The sequence below is a fragment of the Fusarium sambucinum genome, chromosome II (assembly GCF_050947815.1).
Source record: "Fusarium sambucinum isolate potato_lamoka chromosome II, whole genome shotgun sequence".
Taxonomy (NCBI): domain Eukaryota; kingdom Fungi; phylum Ascomycota; class Sordariomycetes; order Hypocreales; family Nectriaceae; genus Fusarium; species Fusarium sambucinum.
The window spans coordinates 9,553,203-9,569,500 of NC_139293.1; the positions used below are offsets into that span (position 1 = coordinate 9,553,203).

At 44.6% G+C, this 16,298-nt stretch overlaps 6 protein-coding genes across 6 annotated transcripts; 4 read left to right on the forward strand and 2 right to left on the reverse strand.

The window, feature by feature from the left end:
• Positions 1-366: 366 nt before the first annotated feature.
• On the forward strand, positions 367-1,917 carry FSST1_010114 (Zn(II)2Cys6 transcription factor domain-containing protein; the record flags this gene model as incomplete). The annotated part of the gene is made up of 1 exon (XM_083227149.1): positions 367-1,917. The coding sequence occupies one exon, from the start codon at positions 367-369 to the stop codon at positions 1,915-1,917; it is 1,551 nt and encodes a 516-aa protein (XP_083086075.1).
• An 899-nt stretch (positions 1,918-2,816) lies between these two features.
• FSST1_010115 (NAD(P)-dependent alcohol dehydrogenase) lies at positions 2,817-3,998 on the reverse strand (the record flags this gene model as incomplete). The annotated part of the gene is made up of 2 exons (XM_083227150.1): positions 2,817-3,290; positions 3,339-3,998. 2 exons carry the CDS (start codon positions 3,996-3,998, stop codon positions 2,817-2,819), a joined length of 1,134 nt encoding a protein of 377 aa, XP_083086076.1.
• A 1,669-nt stretch (positions 3,999-5,667) lies between these two features.
• Positions 5,668-6,489, forward strand: FSST1_010116 (uncharacterized protein; the record flags this gene model as incomplete). The annotated part of the gene is made up of 4 exons (XM_083227151.1): positions 5,668-5,803; positions 5,854-5,971; positions 6,023-6,087; positions 6,149-6,489. 4 exons carry the CDS (start codon positions 5,668-5,670, stop codon positions 6,487-6,489), a joined length of 660 nt encoding a protein of 219 aa, XP_083086077.1.
• Positions 6,490-8,220: 1,731 nt separating this feature from the next.
• FSST1_010117 (DMT family transporter) lies at positions 8,221-9,692 on the reverse strand (the record flags this gene model as incomplete). The annotated part of the gene is made up of 6 exons (XM_083227152.1): positions 8,221-8,424; positions 8,475-8,574; positions 8,626-9,002; positions 9,063-9,154; positions 9,204-9,417; positions 9,465-9,692. The coding sequence occupies 6 exons, from the start codon at positions 9,690-9,692 to the stop codon at positions 8,221-8,223; spliced, it is 1,215 nt and encodes a 404-aa protein (XP_083086078.1).
• Positions 9,693-11,006: 1,314 nt separating this feature from the next.
• FSST1_010118 (uncharacterized protein) lies at positions 11,007-12,737 on the forward strand (the record flags this gene model as incomplete). The annotated part of the gene is made up of 5 exons (XM_083227153.1): positions 11,007-11,060; positions 11,128-11,508; positions 11,560-12,172; positions 12,227-12,422; positions 12,473-12,737. The coding sequence occupies 5 exons, from the start codon at positions 11,007-11,009 to the stop codon at positions 12,735-12,737; spliced, it is 1,509 nt and encodes a 502-aa protein (XP_083086079.1).
• Positions 12,738-13,033: 296 nt separating this feature from the next.
• FSST1_010119 (uncharacterized protein) lies at positions 13,034-13,766 on the forward strand (the record flags this gene model as incomplete). The annotated part of the gene is made up of 2 exons (XM_083227154.1): positions 13,034-13,316; positions 13,366-13,766. 2 exons carry the CDS (start codon positions 13,034-13,036, stop codon positions 13,764-13,766), a joined length of 684 nt encoding a protein of 227 aa, XP_083086080.1.
• Between the last annotated feature and the right edge of the window lie 2,532 nt (positions 13,767-16,298).

Genomic DNA, 16,298 nt, shown 5'->3' on the forward strand with positions numbered 1-16,298 from the left:
GGCTAGGCCCGCAAAGCCCTCAAGAAGCTGTTCATTGTGGACAGTCATATAAGTTATTTAAAAGCTTATATCAATGATACCTTCATCCTAGTTGTGTCTTAACTTGCGCGGTTTTGGAACTGTGGCTTGACTTCATAACTGAGTCGGTGGCTATCAGGGCTACCCGGCACCTCGGCTCCGCTGGTCGTCTGATTGGTTGAAGTATCGAAGTAAGTGCCCACCTTCATTCTGGTAATCCAAACCTGTCATCATTTTTCAACCCTGAGCAGTTGCTCCAACTCAATTTCACTCAAGAAACACCAAGAAATGGACACCCAAAGGCACCTTTGTCCAATGTGCAGCCGTCCATTTCTTCGGCGTACCCATATGCTAAGGCATGCAGCCACCCACGGCGACCAACCCCAACATGCATGCCAATTCTGCGACAGATCATTCGTACGAAGCGATGTCGCTCGAAGGCACGCTCTGGCTTGCACAGCCAGACCCGAACACGACGTTGTTCGTACAGCAAAGAGAGGGAGAAAGCGCCAGGCCTGTGACTATTGCTCCAGCCACAAATTGGCATGCGATGCAAAGAGACCATGCGAACGATGCTCCTCTCGAGGACTCAATTGCACTCTCGGTTTAGTCGACCACTATGACCAAAAACACCGTCCTTCCCGAGAACATGAACACTACATAGCCGATAAGGAACCAGAACCAGACCGCCTGGCTGTCTCTTATTTGCTCAATCTCACAGACCCAAACAACCCTTCGATGATGGATGCCATGCTCACTGAACCCCCTGACCCTGCGACACCAATGCGAAGCTGGTGGAACAGAATCCCTATTGGCAATACCGAGACCGAACACCATCTCCAGCCCCAATCCCCCGGCGCCGATTTCAATCCCATGTCCTGGCCAATGCTGGATCCATTCTTCTCACTTTCTCTAGGAACAGGTACCGCCGCAGACGAAGAATTCTGGGGTTTTGGTCCTGCATCATCGCCTTTCACTACCTCCACTAGCCAACTCCACGCTCGAGTTCAGCTCCTCGCCTCGGAGCTGGACAAAATCAACCACGACCCCATGTCCGCGCCTTTTTTCACCGAGTCCAATTTTCTCGCCTTCATATCGGCCGTCTACCGCTACAGGCACTCCCAGCTACCCCTTTTACACTGGCCTTCCTTTATCCTGGACAGGGCCTCACTTCCTCTGCTCCTCGCTGTTGCCTTGTCCGGTGCCATCTTCGCACACTCTGTCGATGACGCCGCTGTCCAAGGTCTCCGCCCCTCGCAGGAACTGTGTGATACGATCGAAACATACATTTTCAACCATCTGGAGGCCTTCGATGAGGTCACTGTACGACACCATGGGAACCCTGGCACAAGCGCGGTTGAAGCATGCCAGGCCGCTCTCTTCATCGTAATGATCCAGAGCAGTGTCAATTGCTACAAGACGCGACGCAGAATCACCGCGAAGCGGCGCACAGACTTCGTTGCCATCGTAAGGAACCTGCAGATCTTCAAGGTCAGACACACGCATGGCCAACGGGAGCAAAGCTGGTCAGACTTCATCGAAGTTGAGTCTGCCATTAGGCTCGCCATTGGGACATTTTTCATGGATGCAATGTGTGTCTTATACCTTAACCATCCGCCATCTACAACTGTTTCCGAAATGATGGGGGATTTACCCTGTCACGAATGTCTTTGGAATGCCGAGACTGAGTTAGAGTTCGAGACCCATCGGGCATTGACCGTGTCGGATTGGCGCCCACCACCACTTCGAGAAGTGATTCCTGGCTTGTTCGAAGAAGATTGGGCTGAAGAGCACAAGAAGATTCTTCAGCGGCTGAGTATCAATGATTTACATGTATGTCTCTGGGGTGAGTCTGACACAAGGATTCTGAGGCAGGGCGATGCCAAACTCGTGTGCTAATAAGAAACGATAGCTCTGCAACCAACTATTTTCAACCTTCGCGCAGGAATGCTGACCGCAACCTGTCTCCCGATAATATCAAGGGCCCTAGAACGATGGAACGTTTTGTGGCATGATGCACAACAGAAATGCAGCGAAGCCCAGATCCCGAAAGACATGACGCAGCTGGCACCTGGCCACGCCTGGCTGATAGGCAAAATTTTAGAAGCAGAGGGGGATGCAGGGCCGCAGGGGTGTTTACGTTTCCGTGAGGTTGGTGGACACGATGCTGGAAATATCCACGAGTTCATTAAGAATCATATCGGACAGTAAAGAGGTATTTCTTTCCAGCCGCGGCTCACAGCTAGGCATTATGTATTTTAAATCGGAACTTACTTATTAGGTAGTTAGATGCTATAATGGATTAATAGTATCGGGGCTATAATTTCCGGATTTATTATAACAGTCGACTGAAGATGTGATGTTATAAATATAGAGATGCGCTTCTCATATGCAGTTACTATAATGTATTAGCAATTGTCCTCAAGACCCATTGTATAACTCAAGAATGTACGGACACAGCTATAATAGGAAGACAAGCAATAGTAGGTTCAGATATCTCTGGTTCTTAAATGAATGCAAAGATACAGCCATCCTCGGTGATCAAGCAGCACGGTTCTCAGGAGGATTATTCAGGTGATCCAAATTGTAAGTCTGGGACTGTCTCAAGGCTCAGATACTTTTGATCTTGATTTGTCACCGTCTTGAACCGCACCCTCTATTGCCCCATAATTCCAAATTTAGCGCGACTATAACTAACGTTACTGTGACTTTTTTTAAACGTAGTAACAAGCTTGATTTTAGCCTTTCACGAATGCGGTGTCGATTCGGCGAATTAACCACAACCTAGAGGATACCATCTAACTCTCTTCGTCGCCAGCTTGCCCATCCACCTTTACTAGGATCTTGCCTCTGGCATGGAGTCCAGCAAGTTTCCTATACGCCTCCTTAGTGTCAGAAAACGCCCACACGCTGTCCCTCACCAGCCTGATATCGCCTCGACCCAACATATCCGCTATATCCTGACGGTCTTGAAGCGTAGGGTTCATCATAGACGTGCCTATCCACTTACGTCCCACGCCGCCGAGCCAGGACGATGTAGGCCACCACTCGTTGAGTTTCATTTGTAGCACAGCGCGGAGGAAGTCTGGGACAAAGAACGTGGGCGGCTTTATACCGACGGAAGAATAATTGCAATCGGGAACCAGGTATGCTGGTGACGCGAGGTATAATGCTTGGTTGCCATGTGTGTCGATGATAGCGTTGAAAGGGTTTGATGAGAATTTCTCCTTCAAGTGCTGGTTCAAGGGATTATACTGCGTATAATCAACGACCTGTGGGATGTTACACGACATTCTTCTACATGGCGTGTCTTGACTCACCTCGTCAGCTCCAAGACTCTGCACCAACGCAATGTTCTTGCCGCTGCAGATTCCGACGATATATCCGTCGACTCCAACAACCTTTCGAAGCAGCTGTACTACCAAAGAGCCTATCCCGCCACTTGCAGCATTGACTAACACGCGGTCACCTGCCTTCGCTCCCGACTCGCACACTAACTGCCTTGCCGTTAAGCCTGTTAGCAAACACCCCGCTCCATCACCAAAATTAACACGCTCTGGCTTGTGTACAGCGTATCTCGCTGGGATCCGAACAACTTGAGCTAAAGCGCCTGTTCCGGTAGGCAAAGTATAACTAGCTGGCAGCATTGCGAGGATCTTATCCCCCTTGTTGAATCTTCTTGTCTGTGCTAACACGGACTCATCATCTGGGTGCCAGACATCAATCACAGTACCTGAGAAGTCCATTTCAGGAACACAAGATGAAGATCTTATAAAGGGTGGGACGAGGGTCATCTGAAAGATGGCACCTGGGTTGAGGCCTACAAAGGCCACCTTGACCACGATCCATTCTTCCGGATTCGGCACGGCTCTGGGCAAAGGGAGAGGAGGTGGTAGAGTTGGGATGGGCTGATTTGTGAGGTTGAGGACATCCCAGGGAAGCCCCCGTTGTGAAAATACCCAGGCTTTTGATTCTGTCATTGTTAAAGATACTAAAAAGAGGGGTTCGTAATGTTGGGTTAAAGGTGTTTGGTGGCGTTTTATAGAGTCGGGCATTCATTTAGCCGCATGCAGCATTATCGCTGTCAGCAATACTTCTTTAGTCGGCATAACGTCTACGATAAGCACACAAGCCAGATAAGCATGCAAGCTAGATCTTTAAAGGCAAAAAGTAATTCAATCTCTTATTCTATAATCTGGAATCAGTTTATTATTAATGTGCATAGGGAAAGTGTACTCTAAATGCGCCAAGATTGAGCTACAACCACAAATGTAAGGCAAGTATAAAAAGCTATGTTCCAAGTGAGATATATACTACATTCGTTGAGATTGCTCCAGGTTAGTATGGCGTTTAGCCTTGCATTTCCCTATCAGGTTAGGACTAGATGTGCATCTATTTCGAAAGGTTAATAATATAACGGTGTGTTTCGGAGGTTTATTTGGAACGTTTAATCTAGAAGACTCCGCCTCATTCTAGGCATTTGTTGAGGGAGCGTGAGGTTGGGATTATATCCTCTTTGGACGTAGTTTGCCGGGAAACTTCGGCCGTGGCTGGGGTTTCCAAGCCTCGAAGAACCAATCAATTGCGCACGATGACACTGTCAATGTATTAGACAGTAAGATCAATATTTAGGTTTAGTACAGTATGGCTTGGGCGGTGAGATTTATGATTGATAAACATAACTGACTCGTGTATGTTCACGGCACTTTTGGTCGCTGATCTCAGTTTTATAGTAACGTTGTTAATGTCGGCCTGTGTATCGAATACGGAAGGCTCAAACACTGAAGTTTTCTTTTGGCTTCTGTTTCACCTCGTAATTAATCCCTACAATAAGATACCTTTAGTCAATTTGAATCTCTGAACAAGCTCAACGCAGAATACGGCACCTATCCTGATGACCCAGTATGATGTGGCTTGGCTAGTCAACGCCATCTACCATTAGACTTCGGTAGAGGAGCACTGTGCCTTTCTAAAGCTTGGCTACCGCCGATCATAGATTTCTTAATCCCCGTCCCCCGGATCCCCTTTCTTTTCCCCAACATCCTCCACTCACGCATGACACCGACATTCCTAATGAGACCACAAAACCATCTCATCAGATGCCAGAATCCGTCAGTCTAGGCGCAACCATTATAATAGTCTCTGTGTCTCTGACTTTCCTCTCGGGCATCTTTTTGGTCCTTCGTCTATATTGCAAGATCGTTCGTCATCGGGGCTTCTGGTATGACGACCATTTCCTCATCGCGGCGTGGGTACGTTCTCTCAACCTCTCCATCTCAAGTTTCTACATGTTTTTATCAGCAACTTTCTCCATATCGCATGACAATATGAGAGCGCCGTGAAAGCCGCGAATTTGGTCTCACATGTGCGAGCCCGTGTCAATAGACTATTGAAATTAACATACAACGTGTTTGATAGATATGCCTCTTGATTGCCACTTGTCTTACCATCTTCGACGTTAGCCTCGGCTTTGGCAAGGACATATCAAAGGTTAATCCTGAAAATGTACCAACAATCGCTCTTACTGGAACTATTTATGGCCTCTTTGCTTGTTTATCTGTAGCATGGAGCAAAACATCGTTCGCTCTGACCTTACTGCGGCTAGAGGACGGCTGGAAGTATTGGTTCCTATGGTTTCTCATCATCACAATGAACATCATCATGAACTTGGTCATTGTTTTCTCGTTTATCAAATGCACACCGGCAAGGAAGGTCTGGCACTCGAATCTGCCAGGGGCCTGTTGGAACCCATTAGTTGCAACTTACTACAATGTCTTTGCTGGAGGTACGTTGTATCACTTCGTGAAGATTTGTCCACACTAATCAATGTAACAGCTTATTCAGGTCTAATCGATCTGATCCTCTGCATCCTTGCTTGGGTGATTATTTGGAGGCTCTCGATGCGAACACGGGAGAAGATTGGCGTTGGGATTGCTCTAACCTTCGGTATCTTGTAAGTCTTGTTAGGCTATCATGTCGAAGGAAACTGCTAATAAGACTCCAGTGCAGCTGCAGCAGCTGGAGCGAAATGCGTTGGGATGCTTGGACTCAGCAGCCAGAACCGCACTTGTGAGTCTGCAGCTCGTCGAACGTCCCTGCCGTGTGCCTTCATTACTAACGCCTCTCACAGTGGATCGAGTCGGAATTTTCATCTGGTCCACTGTTGAGATCGCGGTCACCATTATGGCTGCTTCTATCCCCATTATGCGTATACTCGTCTTACGTGTCTGTCGCCGAAACAGACGTCAAGTTTCTAATCGGCCGTTACGTCGTCTTCGCACGATTACTAATCAAGATAAAAGGCCTTCAGCAAACGTCACGACGCCAAGTAATGATAATAATACAGAAGCAGGAGCAGTTTCAGCGAGGGAAGACGGGCTCAGCAGTGTGACCTTAATACAGAGCATAGACTCAAACGGGCGGAACGATATAGACATGTACAGGATTGATACGACGCTATCATTGGTTTGAATAGTGAATCAGCCAAGTGGGTAATTTTTTAGAGTAAACTTCAGTTCCAATGATTCAAGTTATGCATGGTATGTAGATTAGTAGCATAAGGTTAACTTGTCGAACCCAAGTCTTTGAATCAATGACTAACTTGAAGTTTGGTAGCCTTCTTATGTTACATTCTCGAAGTCTTCCAAGCCTATTAGAGATGCACTGTCAAGGGACATAAAGTTGGTGTCAGTTTCACGGTTGAATTTAAGTCAAGACTTCAACATTCACTACGCTCAACTCAAGAAAGGGTATCTATAGAAGCACATTTATTTACTCTATCCCATGAAAGGACATAGCACAGAGTAAGCACAATCGAACCAGATAACGAGGAGACTTGAAAAGGTGGCTTAGTTACCGCTACATTATGATTGACTTCTGAGACCTAGATATCAGTGGTATTAGGCAACATTAGACCACGATACAGACGTTATGTGGAGGCGTTGACATACATCATAGCTAGTACATAACAAATGATGCTTGTGATCAAACATTGGTCACATTCTGCACATGCCTGGCTCGATCAGTAAAGGGAGGTTAATTAACTGGTGTCTACCAATTGGTAAGAATAGGTAGTGACGAAATAAGACGCGGCAGAGTCAGTTCACTTTATTGTTTGCACATTTTAGACAGTGCGGCACTGGGAACAGCATACAGATGCATCGGATGAAACTTCTCCCTGGCAATAAACCTCGATTGAGGGACTTGGAGAAACTTCGTCAATGTGATTCAGTAAGAGATTTCTTTATTCCAAAGAAGTTACAAGGGTCTTCCTATGGTATAGGACCATGCATCTTGTTGGATGTCAATCTATCAGAGCCCAAGGTTTAGCAGGTGTGAAACCGACAGGCATTAATTTGTTATTCACTATCCAGAACTAGTAAGTATATAAGTCCGTAAAGTCGCCCCTGCCCTGTCTCGACTACAGATCAACTCAAATTGACATCATATATAAACAATACCTCACTCGAAAATCAACAACAACAACAACAACAGATTGACCATGTGCACGGAAGTCAGGAAGTCTTATACATGCATCCAGTGCGGTGACGAAATGCGAACGGGCCGAGACTACCAAATGTGTAGCAAAGGCAGAAAGGAGAACAAATGGGGCGCATGTGGAAAATCATCGGTGGAACGGAAGACCATACCAGACGGCACATGTACCAAGTGTCTTAAGAAGCAGAAGAAGTAGGTTGAGGGAGAGCTGGAACGACAGGCAAATTAAACTCGGATCATATGCACCGATACGCAATGCTCTATCAGGTTGACAGGCTCATCGAATTCCAATTGATCGAACATTGATTTTATTATGTCTATCCGAGCAGTCTCGTTCAGAGTCTCAGTAAAGTGAAGGTTTATTTCAACATAACAACTTGATCCGGAGTGTGACTTCCATAGGCACTAGGAACGGATTGTTCTGTTCGCGACGCAGGTGTCTGTCCTTATACTAGACTTTTTTGTCTCATTAGTGAACAGATCCATTTTCCCACCGGAAAAAGGGTATATATCGCAGTGTTGTTCCGCGAATACCAATATCAGAGCGACGGATTTTGTGGCACTGAAGTAAGTCGAAACCCTAAGACTGACATGTGGGAGTTCACACAAATTCCGCTAACACATGATAGACCTTAACAGTACACTGCAATAACATACAATAGTCTTGTACTAAGTAGATAAATGGCCCATCACTCAGGCTGCGTATTATGCTTCTTTCGTCACATCCTTGTCGAGGCCAGCATTTCTCTCCTCATCAGACACCGGCTTCGGGTTTAAGGGTGCCTTCTTCTGTAAGGCCACCCAAACAGCCGATCCGATGATAAGAGAACTGCCAATGAAGCTAGCAGGTGGGGGAGTCGTTCCCCAAATGACACGGTCAATGACGATCGCATAGACAAGTTGTACATACTGTTCACTGGTTAGACATGGCGAAGTTGTCTTAATGGCAAACGACTTACAATAAGGTTGGTCGCTCGGCCAGCCTTCTCTCTCTGTAGACCTTCGGTAAGGAGAACCTGGAATAGAAAACCCGAAACCCCAATGGAGAGCAGAATGGCCCTGGGCGCGTTAGTTCTAGTTCATGCCAAGCACAGTCGACTGTTGACTTACCATTCGGCGAGACTCTTGGGGATCTCAAACTGCAACTCAGGATGGATCGTAATGATAAGAAAAGAGCTAACAGTAGCTAACATAGCAAAGTAGTTGACGCTCACAAGAGAGTGAGCTCGCTTTCCAATGACCCGAATGGTTGAGTAAGCTGTCGCTGCAGCAATGGAGCCGAAAATGGAACAGCAAATGGCAATTGTGCGCTCCTGGGGTGTTGCCTTGACTGCTGAAAGAATACCTTTGGTGGCGCTTTCATCACCAGGGGATGATCCTGATAGGAAGGAATCATTATGTGGGAAGATGAAAGCAGGACGAGCGACAAAAAGAACGCCTGTAAAAGCGATGAGACCTGCCGAGGCTTCATTGATGGTGAACGGTTCCTATGAAAGTCATTCAGTCAGATTAAGTTACATGTCTAACTATCTCCCTTGAAAACTTACGCGTAGAGCAACCCAGGCAATGAATGCTGTCAGAGTCGGAACCAGGAAAGTGATGACCGTCGCGTCTGACACATCGAGATATGAAAGAGAATCTGTCCGTTTGTTAGCTAATATACCTTACAGAAACATCATTATCATTACAATAAAGACCAAATAGCCCAACAGATCCAGCCATGCCTCTCAGCACCAGCAATCCTCTAACTTCGCGCGGCCCGAAAGGAAAATCGGGGACTTTCTCACGCCACATGTAGAAAGATCCGATCAGTGCAGTGGCAAGCATTCGGACGAATATAATCTGAAGAGCATGGAATTTTGTCTCAAACCCAGTTGACAAGAGCCTCGTTGTCATGGACATCTGATTTTGTCAGTAAATATCTTGTTGATATTCAAGCGGTTTCTTACAATAGAGGCGAACAGCTGTGCCAGCAGAACATAAAAGAGTCCGATGTTCCGAGAATAAACATCTTGCAACTTTGCCCACGATGAAGTGAACTCCGAGTCGCTTGTTTCAATAGAAGAAGCGAAAGAGCTTGCACTTGGACTAGGCGAAACAGTTCCATTGATAGTCTCAGGTGTCAACAGAGTAGAGTTCTCTGCTTCGCCCTTCCCATTGGCTATCTCGTGAGACATGTCTGCAATTAGAAATCGAAACTTTTAAAACGGTTTAACAAGGTGCACGTCCTCCGTAATTCTGCAGCAGATAATAACCCGAAACGTTTAAATGAATGAAAAGCAGCTCCGCTACGGTGAAATGAATGTGACTAGGAAAATTGAACGAATGTTGATTTTTTCTTAGGTAGTTCCATGCACTGGCAAGTAGCCTAAATGGTCCAGTGTACTAAACTCAAAACAGCCAGACGAACAGCCAGTCCCGTAAAAGGAGTTTGCTTGGCGAGTAACTCCACCAATCGTGACAATTTAAGAGGTCCTGCTAATCTCGGACTAATACTGTTCCTGCCATCAATGCTTCAATCCGATTGGATGTAATTCCATCTCCACGTACTTGAACATACCCTAGATCTGGTTAAACAAGTCAACTTGAAATAAACTATACAAAGCCATGCATACGAGACTTCATCAGCTCTTAAAATATCTCGCAGATAGAATAACCCAAGTAAACATTTATCTCAGTTCTATACTATATCTAACAAGGATTTCTGCAAGTGGTAAAGATTGATTTATGTGAGTTGCCTCTCTGCTTTTATTTGAACTGATACAAATCAAAGTGGAAAGAATAAAATAGAAACATTTATTTCTACTTAGTCAAATGAGAACCTAAGTACAATTGCCGATAGATACCGTATCTAAGCCATTATGACAGAGAGTTATGTCAAACTAGAGTGAAAGCGGAGCAGTCATTGATAACCATTGGAGATAGTGACGTAATAAATTCATCTTTGAATATCGTTACCACAGAGCGTGGCATAAACCAACTAAGCATGGTACAGGTGATTCCAAAGAGAAGCCTGGCTGTCGAAACAACTGTTCGTGTTTGAAGTTGTCCATGTTTGCAGGCTAAGCCGTGTGTAAAATGTGTATGGAAAACGACAGCATAATGTAGTATTGCAAGGACTGGATAATGTCTATTTTTAGAACTCCAGCCGGTTGTTTGATGAACCCCGCGTCAGATGTCGCTGGGTTCATCTTCCTTCATCAGTCAGCAACACGACCCAGGATACAGCATGCCTACAGTAAGGAAACCATGTCTCGAGTGCAAAAGTAGGGTAATCAAGTCCAACAGGTTGTCACACAACTAACAGTAGTCAATCAAACCAGACAAGCATCTCAAATGTCGGTGGCCCTTCCACGACATAACGATTCTAACCACTGACCGCTTTTATTCAGGTGATCAAAAATCAGAATGTTGCCGTCGATGTGAAAGCAGAGGATTAGATTGTGTGCGCTCCGAGGGTCGCCAGTTCAGACAAGGGTCGTCGGCAAAGTATGACGCGCTATTCTCGGAGTCCCAGAGTTGGGTCAGTGGCAATGCCAAAGAGTGTAAGTCTTCTTTCATGATTGTAAGAATTTGCGTTACTCAGATAGATATTGGAAAGTTCGTCTTCAGACTGGTCCACGACGGCGTGTAAAAAAGATCGCCATTGACAATGACACTACAATATCGATGTCACCTGGCAACCAGTCACAAAGCAACCTCTCTGATTATGACGGTACAAGAGGCACTTCGACATCGGTACTACAGAGTTCGTCCTATACAAACACAGGGATGACGGAAAGCCTGATACCATTTGGAAATAGTCAATTTGGTAGCGCAACTCATTTAGCTTCTTATCCTCAACCAACGCGAGATAACCATGCTCTTTCTGAACGAGGACCCTCTTGGGGTGGTTCATTACACACAATTGAACCGACACAGGGAAGAGATTCACCATTGGATATTCAGGAAGCTTGCCTTCTACGATACTTTATTGAAGATTTGTCGCCTTGGGTACATCATTAATCAGCTATAATTCTCAAGCACGTTTGTTAATACATCTAGTTCGATCTGGTTGATCCTCAAAGACGTTACCAGCTTATGGTTCCAGAGCGAGCCCGTCGCTATCCTCCTCTCCTCAACGCCATACTTGCCATGTCTTCCCGCCATCTCTGTCGCGTCGAGAGATACAAAACGCCGCAGGGAATTGTCTACCGTGGTCAACCTCTACCGAATCTCACTCCTGGTTCATCAGTTGAGTACATGCTTAAATGTATTTCCGTTCTAAAAGACTTCCACACTACCCAAGACGGTGAGATTCGAGAGCTTATTGTCACAACGGCTGTGATACTGCGCCACTACGAAGAACTGGACGACCATGAGCAAGACACTGGATCTGAGATGGATTTTAACGAAGGTGTCAACTTTTTAGCAATTCTAAATGCGGTTCTGAGAAGTCTAACGGCTGATGATTTGAGTCATCGAAGGGAATTGTTGAATGCCTCCTACTGGATTGCGTTGAGACAAGAGGTCTACTATTCACTACTGAAAGGTTATTCACCGCAAATAGTTGAGCCGCCTGCAGAGTGGGTGGACATATCACCCGCAAACAAACTCGTGTCCCATACGAACCAGGTTGCAAAGTGGCTCTTCAGTGATAAATCCGAAACTGGGTGGCGTGAGTATACATCGCCCGTGCTCCAGGCGATGGAAGATAGTTAACTCAAGGCAGGAAATCTCAAAAAGCAGGAGGAGTATTTGGACGAATGTGTCACGGGCCGGTTCTCGCCCATTTTATACCAACCACCTGATAAGATCTCTGGAGAGGTGTTTCCAATGATGTGGTTCGCTTCACCTATCGCTCTGACAGGCATGCAACATATGATGATTGCCAAGATGATACTAATAGCTGAATCACCATTTCTATCGTGAGACATTTTTCATGTTATTTACTAAAGTGGCTGCTAACTTTTTCCAGACAAGAAAAAGACGTCCGCGCCGCCTATCGTGAAGCAGAAGGAATGGTAAGGGCCCTGGTGCTTGAGGTTTGTGGTACAGCAGTGCAACATCCGGAAATACAGCCAGGTCTCGTGAATGCAACGTTGGCTATTCAGATGTATGGAAGTTATTTCACTGATCCTTGGGAAAGAGAGGCTTTGAGGAGAACAGTGAGGATGTTTAAGGACTGTCAGGCATGGCCATTGCCGAGAGTACTGAGAACTTTCTTACAAGCTGGTAACTGAGACGATCTTTGCATAAATCACCTGGATAAACACAAGCCTAGTAAAAACTAATAGTGAATAGCGGATTTAAAGTATGCTCTATACGTATTCCCGCTGTGCAATTATGTCAGCTAGATCTTGTGATTTATGTAACCTGGTCGCATGACCTGATCCATTGCATCCAATCAAAAAGCGGGTATAACCAACATTTGCTCCACTAGAAACTCAACCGAGAAACGCCGATTAAGATTCTTATCTCGCGCTTGAAATCAACCTCAACACAATCACCAAATACCTCAAAGAGAGACACGTTCATCATGGGCATCTTTCGCATTGTAAGAAAGACCTTCGTACCGGGTCTGCTTGGTACATCTACAGCTGCAGCTTACCTTGCCTCTCAAAACCCTGTCATCTCCCCGCTTCCAGCCAATGATCCCCTTTGGTCCTCAAGGCTCTTCAGAAGGGCCAATCCCAACGGAAACCCCGCGACTCAGGATGTCGTAATCAAGAGAATCCCGCTAGACAAGATCCGACCTGAACTTCTCCAGAAGAACGGCGACTTAGCGCTCGAGTTTTGCCGTGGTGTTTGGAGCGGTTGGGGTAAGTTCACTTATCATGAAGTTTGATGTATGTTGATTGACATTTGGAGGTTTCGATATTCAGCGCAGGTATCTCAGTTTCAAGTGGCGTGGTCCCGAGACCGAGCAGCAACTCTGGGAGCCTGAACAGCTTTCCACAAGCACCTACGACAGAGGGACTGCCATCACCGATCATTTCGAGGTTGTTGAGAAGACGGCAACTTCAATCACCGTGCGCTGTGGTGATTCACCCCGCAACCAAGCACTACGACCATCCGACGGTCTTTTCCAGATTAGCGCCACCATTGACAAGGCTCACGACGAGGTTGAGCTTCGACTCAAGAGCGTCTTGTTCTCGAGTGAAGGCAAAGTTGCGGGAAACAAGGGACCTATGCCTCCCTGGGTGACTGAGTTGCATCAGTGGTATGCCAGAATTTGGGCTGAGACTGGATCTTGGAGACTCCTTAAGTGAATTTATGAGAGTGACAAGGGATGATGATATACCATGGATCAGGTGAATACAGAAAGCGAATATCGACCTTCGCTCTTTCCTCCCTCAGTCAGTATCCTGTGTAGTCGCTGCTTTAACCCGAGCTAAGCCTGAGCCGCGGGTGAGCCAGCACAAGAGGTGGGGTTGTCGTTTCGCGTTTCGGACCCTGGCAAATGACAAAAATAGATCATCCTCACAAAATTGTAACTACTTGCGTAGACCTGGTCAAGGCTCATATGTACCTATTTATTGCCAGACTTCTCCCGGTGAACTGAAAGAGGAAAACTTACGAATTAACTATTAAAGAAAGGCATCATCTGCTTCATATTCGTGAAAGGAAACACGCCGCATAAAGACCTGTTTGCTTGCCTCGAAGATTGGTCGATAACATATCGAGGAAGTAGATAAGTAGCTCCTCCACCGCTTTACATGAAACGCTGAAACTCATGTGAACATGGCATTGTCTTTACTCTCTTGGGCTCACATTTGGCTTGCCAGAGCCGGAGAGATACAAGCTTCGGATGATAGCAGTAGCAACACGTTAGCCGTATCCACGTCTCATTTCAGACGGATGAGATCATATCGGGAAACTTCTACTAGTTCGGCAACTTACTATTTTGGAAGGTGACATTGGATGAATCTGTACTTTTAACATCGTGACGAGAGGATCCTAATTGAGGTCGCAGCCGCACAACGTCGCGATGTGGTTGACGCCTCCGCACAAAACCAATAGACGTGTGCTTACGCCTCGACACCCCTCAACACGCCATGGCTGTAATGATGTAGCAACTGGTTTGACGGCTTTGTAGATCATCAAGCGTCTTCTCGGCACCTCGGATGAATCTGCCTTGTTATGACTAAAGACAGCACTCGGTGTCAACACAACAGGGTCTGGAGATGGTTATCTGCTTGGGCGCAGTTTCATTCGTGTGGCCCGGCATTTACGCCATTGGAATAAAGAGAAGGTAGAAGGATTTATCTGTGACTTCAGAATATACTACTCGAGGCTGTATCTGCTGTAGCCAAACCTAGGCTAGTAAAAGGTATGTTGCGAAATCAATCACATGGTGGCCATCCCGGGCGAAACGATGGGTTATCTCTTCGACTTGGACTGACTCCAAAATCAAGCTTCAGAACAAAAGGACATAAGTAATAATTGATATGGTCCCATATAGGGTGGTCTTATATTCTCTAGGGTTAGGCATTTAGGACTCAATTCTTCAAGTGCTTAAGCAATTCGTTATTAGGCACTACAGCCTTTCAACAACCATTCATTGATAATTTAATGTTAATCTCTTTTTTAACCAAGACCTGAGTTATTATAGTAGGCAAGTGCTCATTATCGACTGTTTGCGCTTAACCTCTATGACACAACCTGAAGTTATAATAAGTATACTTATCCTCTAAAGGGAAGTTTTATTTCTCCCCTTTCCACGACCTTTAAAGCTCCAGCCAATCTGATTAGCTATTTTAACCTCTACACCTAGCTTATTAATAAAGGCTTAAACCAAGCTAGGATTCTACTAAAACCAATAGCCTGCCCATATAATATTAATACTAGACTATAGGATCTCTTTAGCTAAAGTCCTAGTCTTAAATCTACTAATAGCTAATATAAGCAATTTATTATATATAGCTTTCTTAACTTCCTTTATAATATTTGCCTAATAGGCAAGACTAGACTTAATAGCAATAGCAGATTTAAGGTATATATTACCTAAGCTAATATTAAGTAAATTAGTACTATATTTAAGTAAAAGGTAGGCAAGTTAAACAGTCTACTTAAGGGTCTAGCTTTTAGGAAAATCTTTCTTTAAGTTAAAGGTTTACTTAAACTAATTAATTATACTAATCTAAATAAATAGAGGTATTATCTTAAGAATAGTAGCCTAAATAGAATTAACTATTTCTAGTAAAAGTCTAATTCTATTCTTAAAGCTAATTCTATATTTATCTATCCTCTAATTATTAAAAGGGTCTAGAAATTAATGCAGTAAGTATCTATAAGCAGAGTAAATCTTAATAATAATAAACATGGCTTTTATAGCCCTTTTTATAGTATCTATAAAGTTAAACTTAAATTACTTAATATTTTACTTTATTAATACTCTAGGAATTAGATTAATACCTTTCTCTTAAGTAATAGCTAATAGACTAATAATATTATTAAGCTATCTGCTAACTTCTTTAGCAGTAATAATATTAATACTAAGCTATAAAGAGGTATAGCTTGCCTAATAGCCTGCATAAGATAATTAAATACTAATCTTCTAATTCTAGCTATATATAAATATAATAATATACTTTAATAGCTTAATCTAGCTATTCTTCTATAGACTAATATCCTAGGGTATAATTTAACTATAATTTTTTATAGCAATAGCCTTAACTATAGCTAATCCAGGGCTATACTAAATAATACTACCTAGATAGGTTAAATGCTAATTAATAGCATAGCTATCTTTAGCTAAGTACTGGCAAAGAGGCGCAAGGAATAAGCAATTTAAGAATATT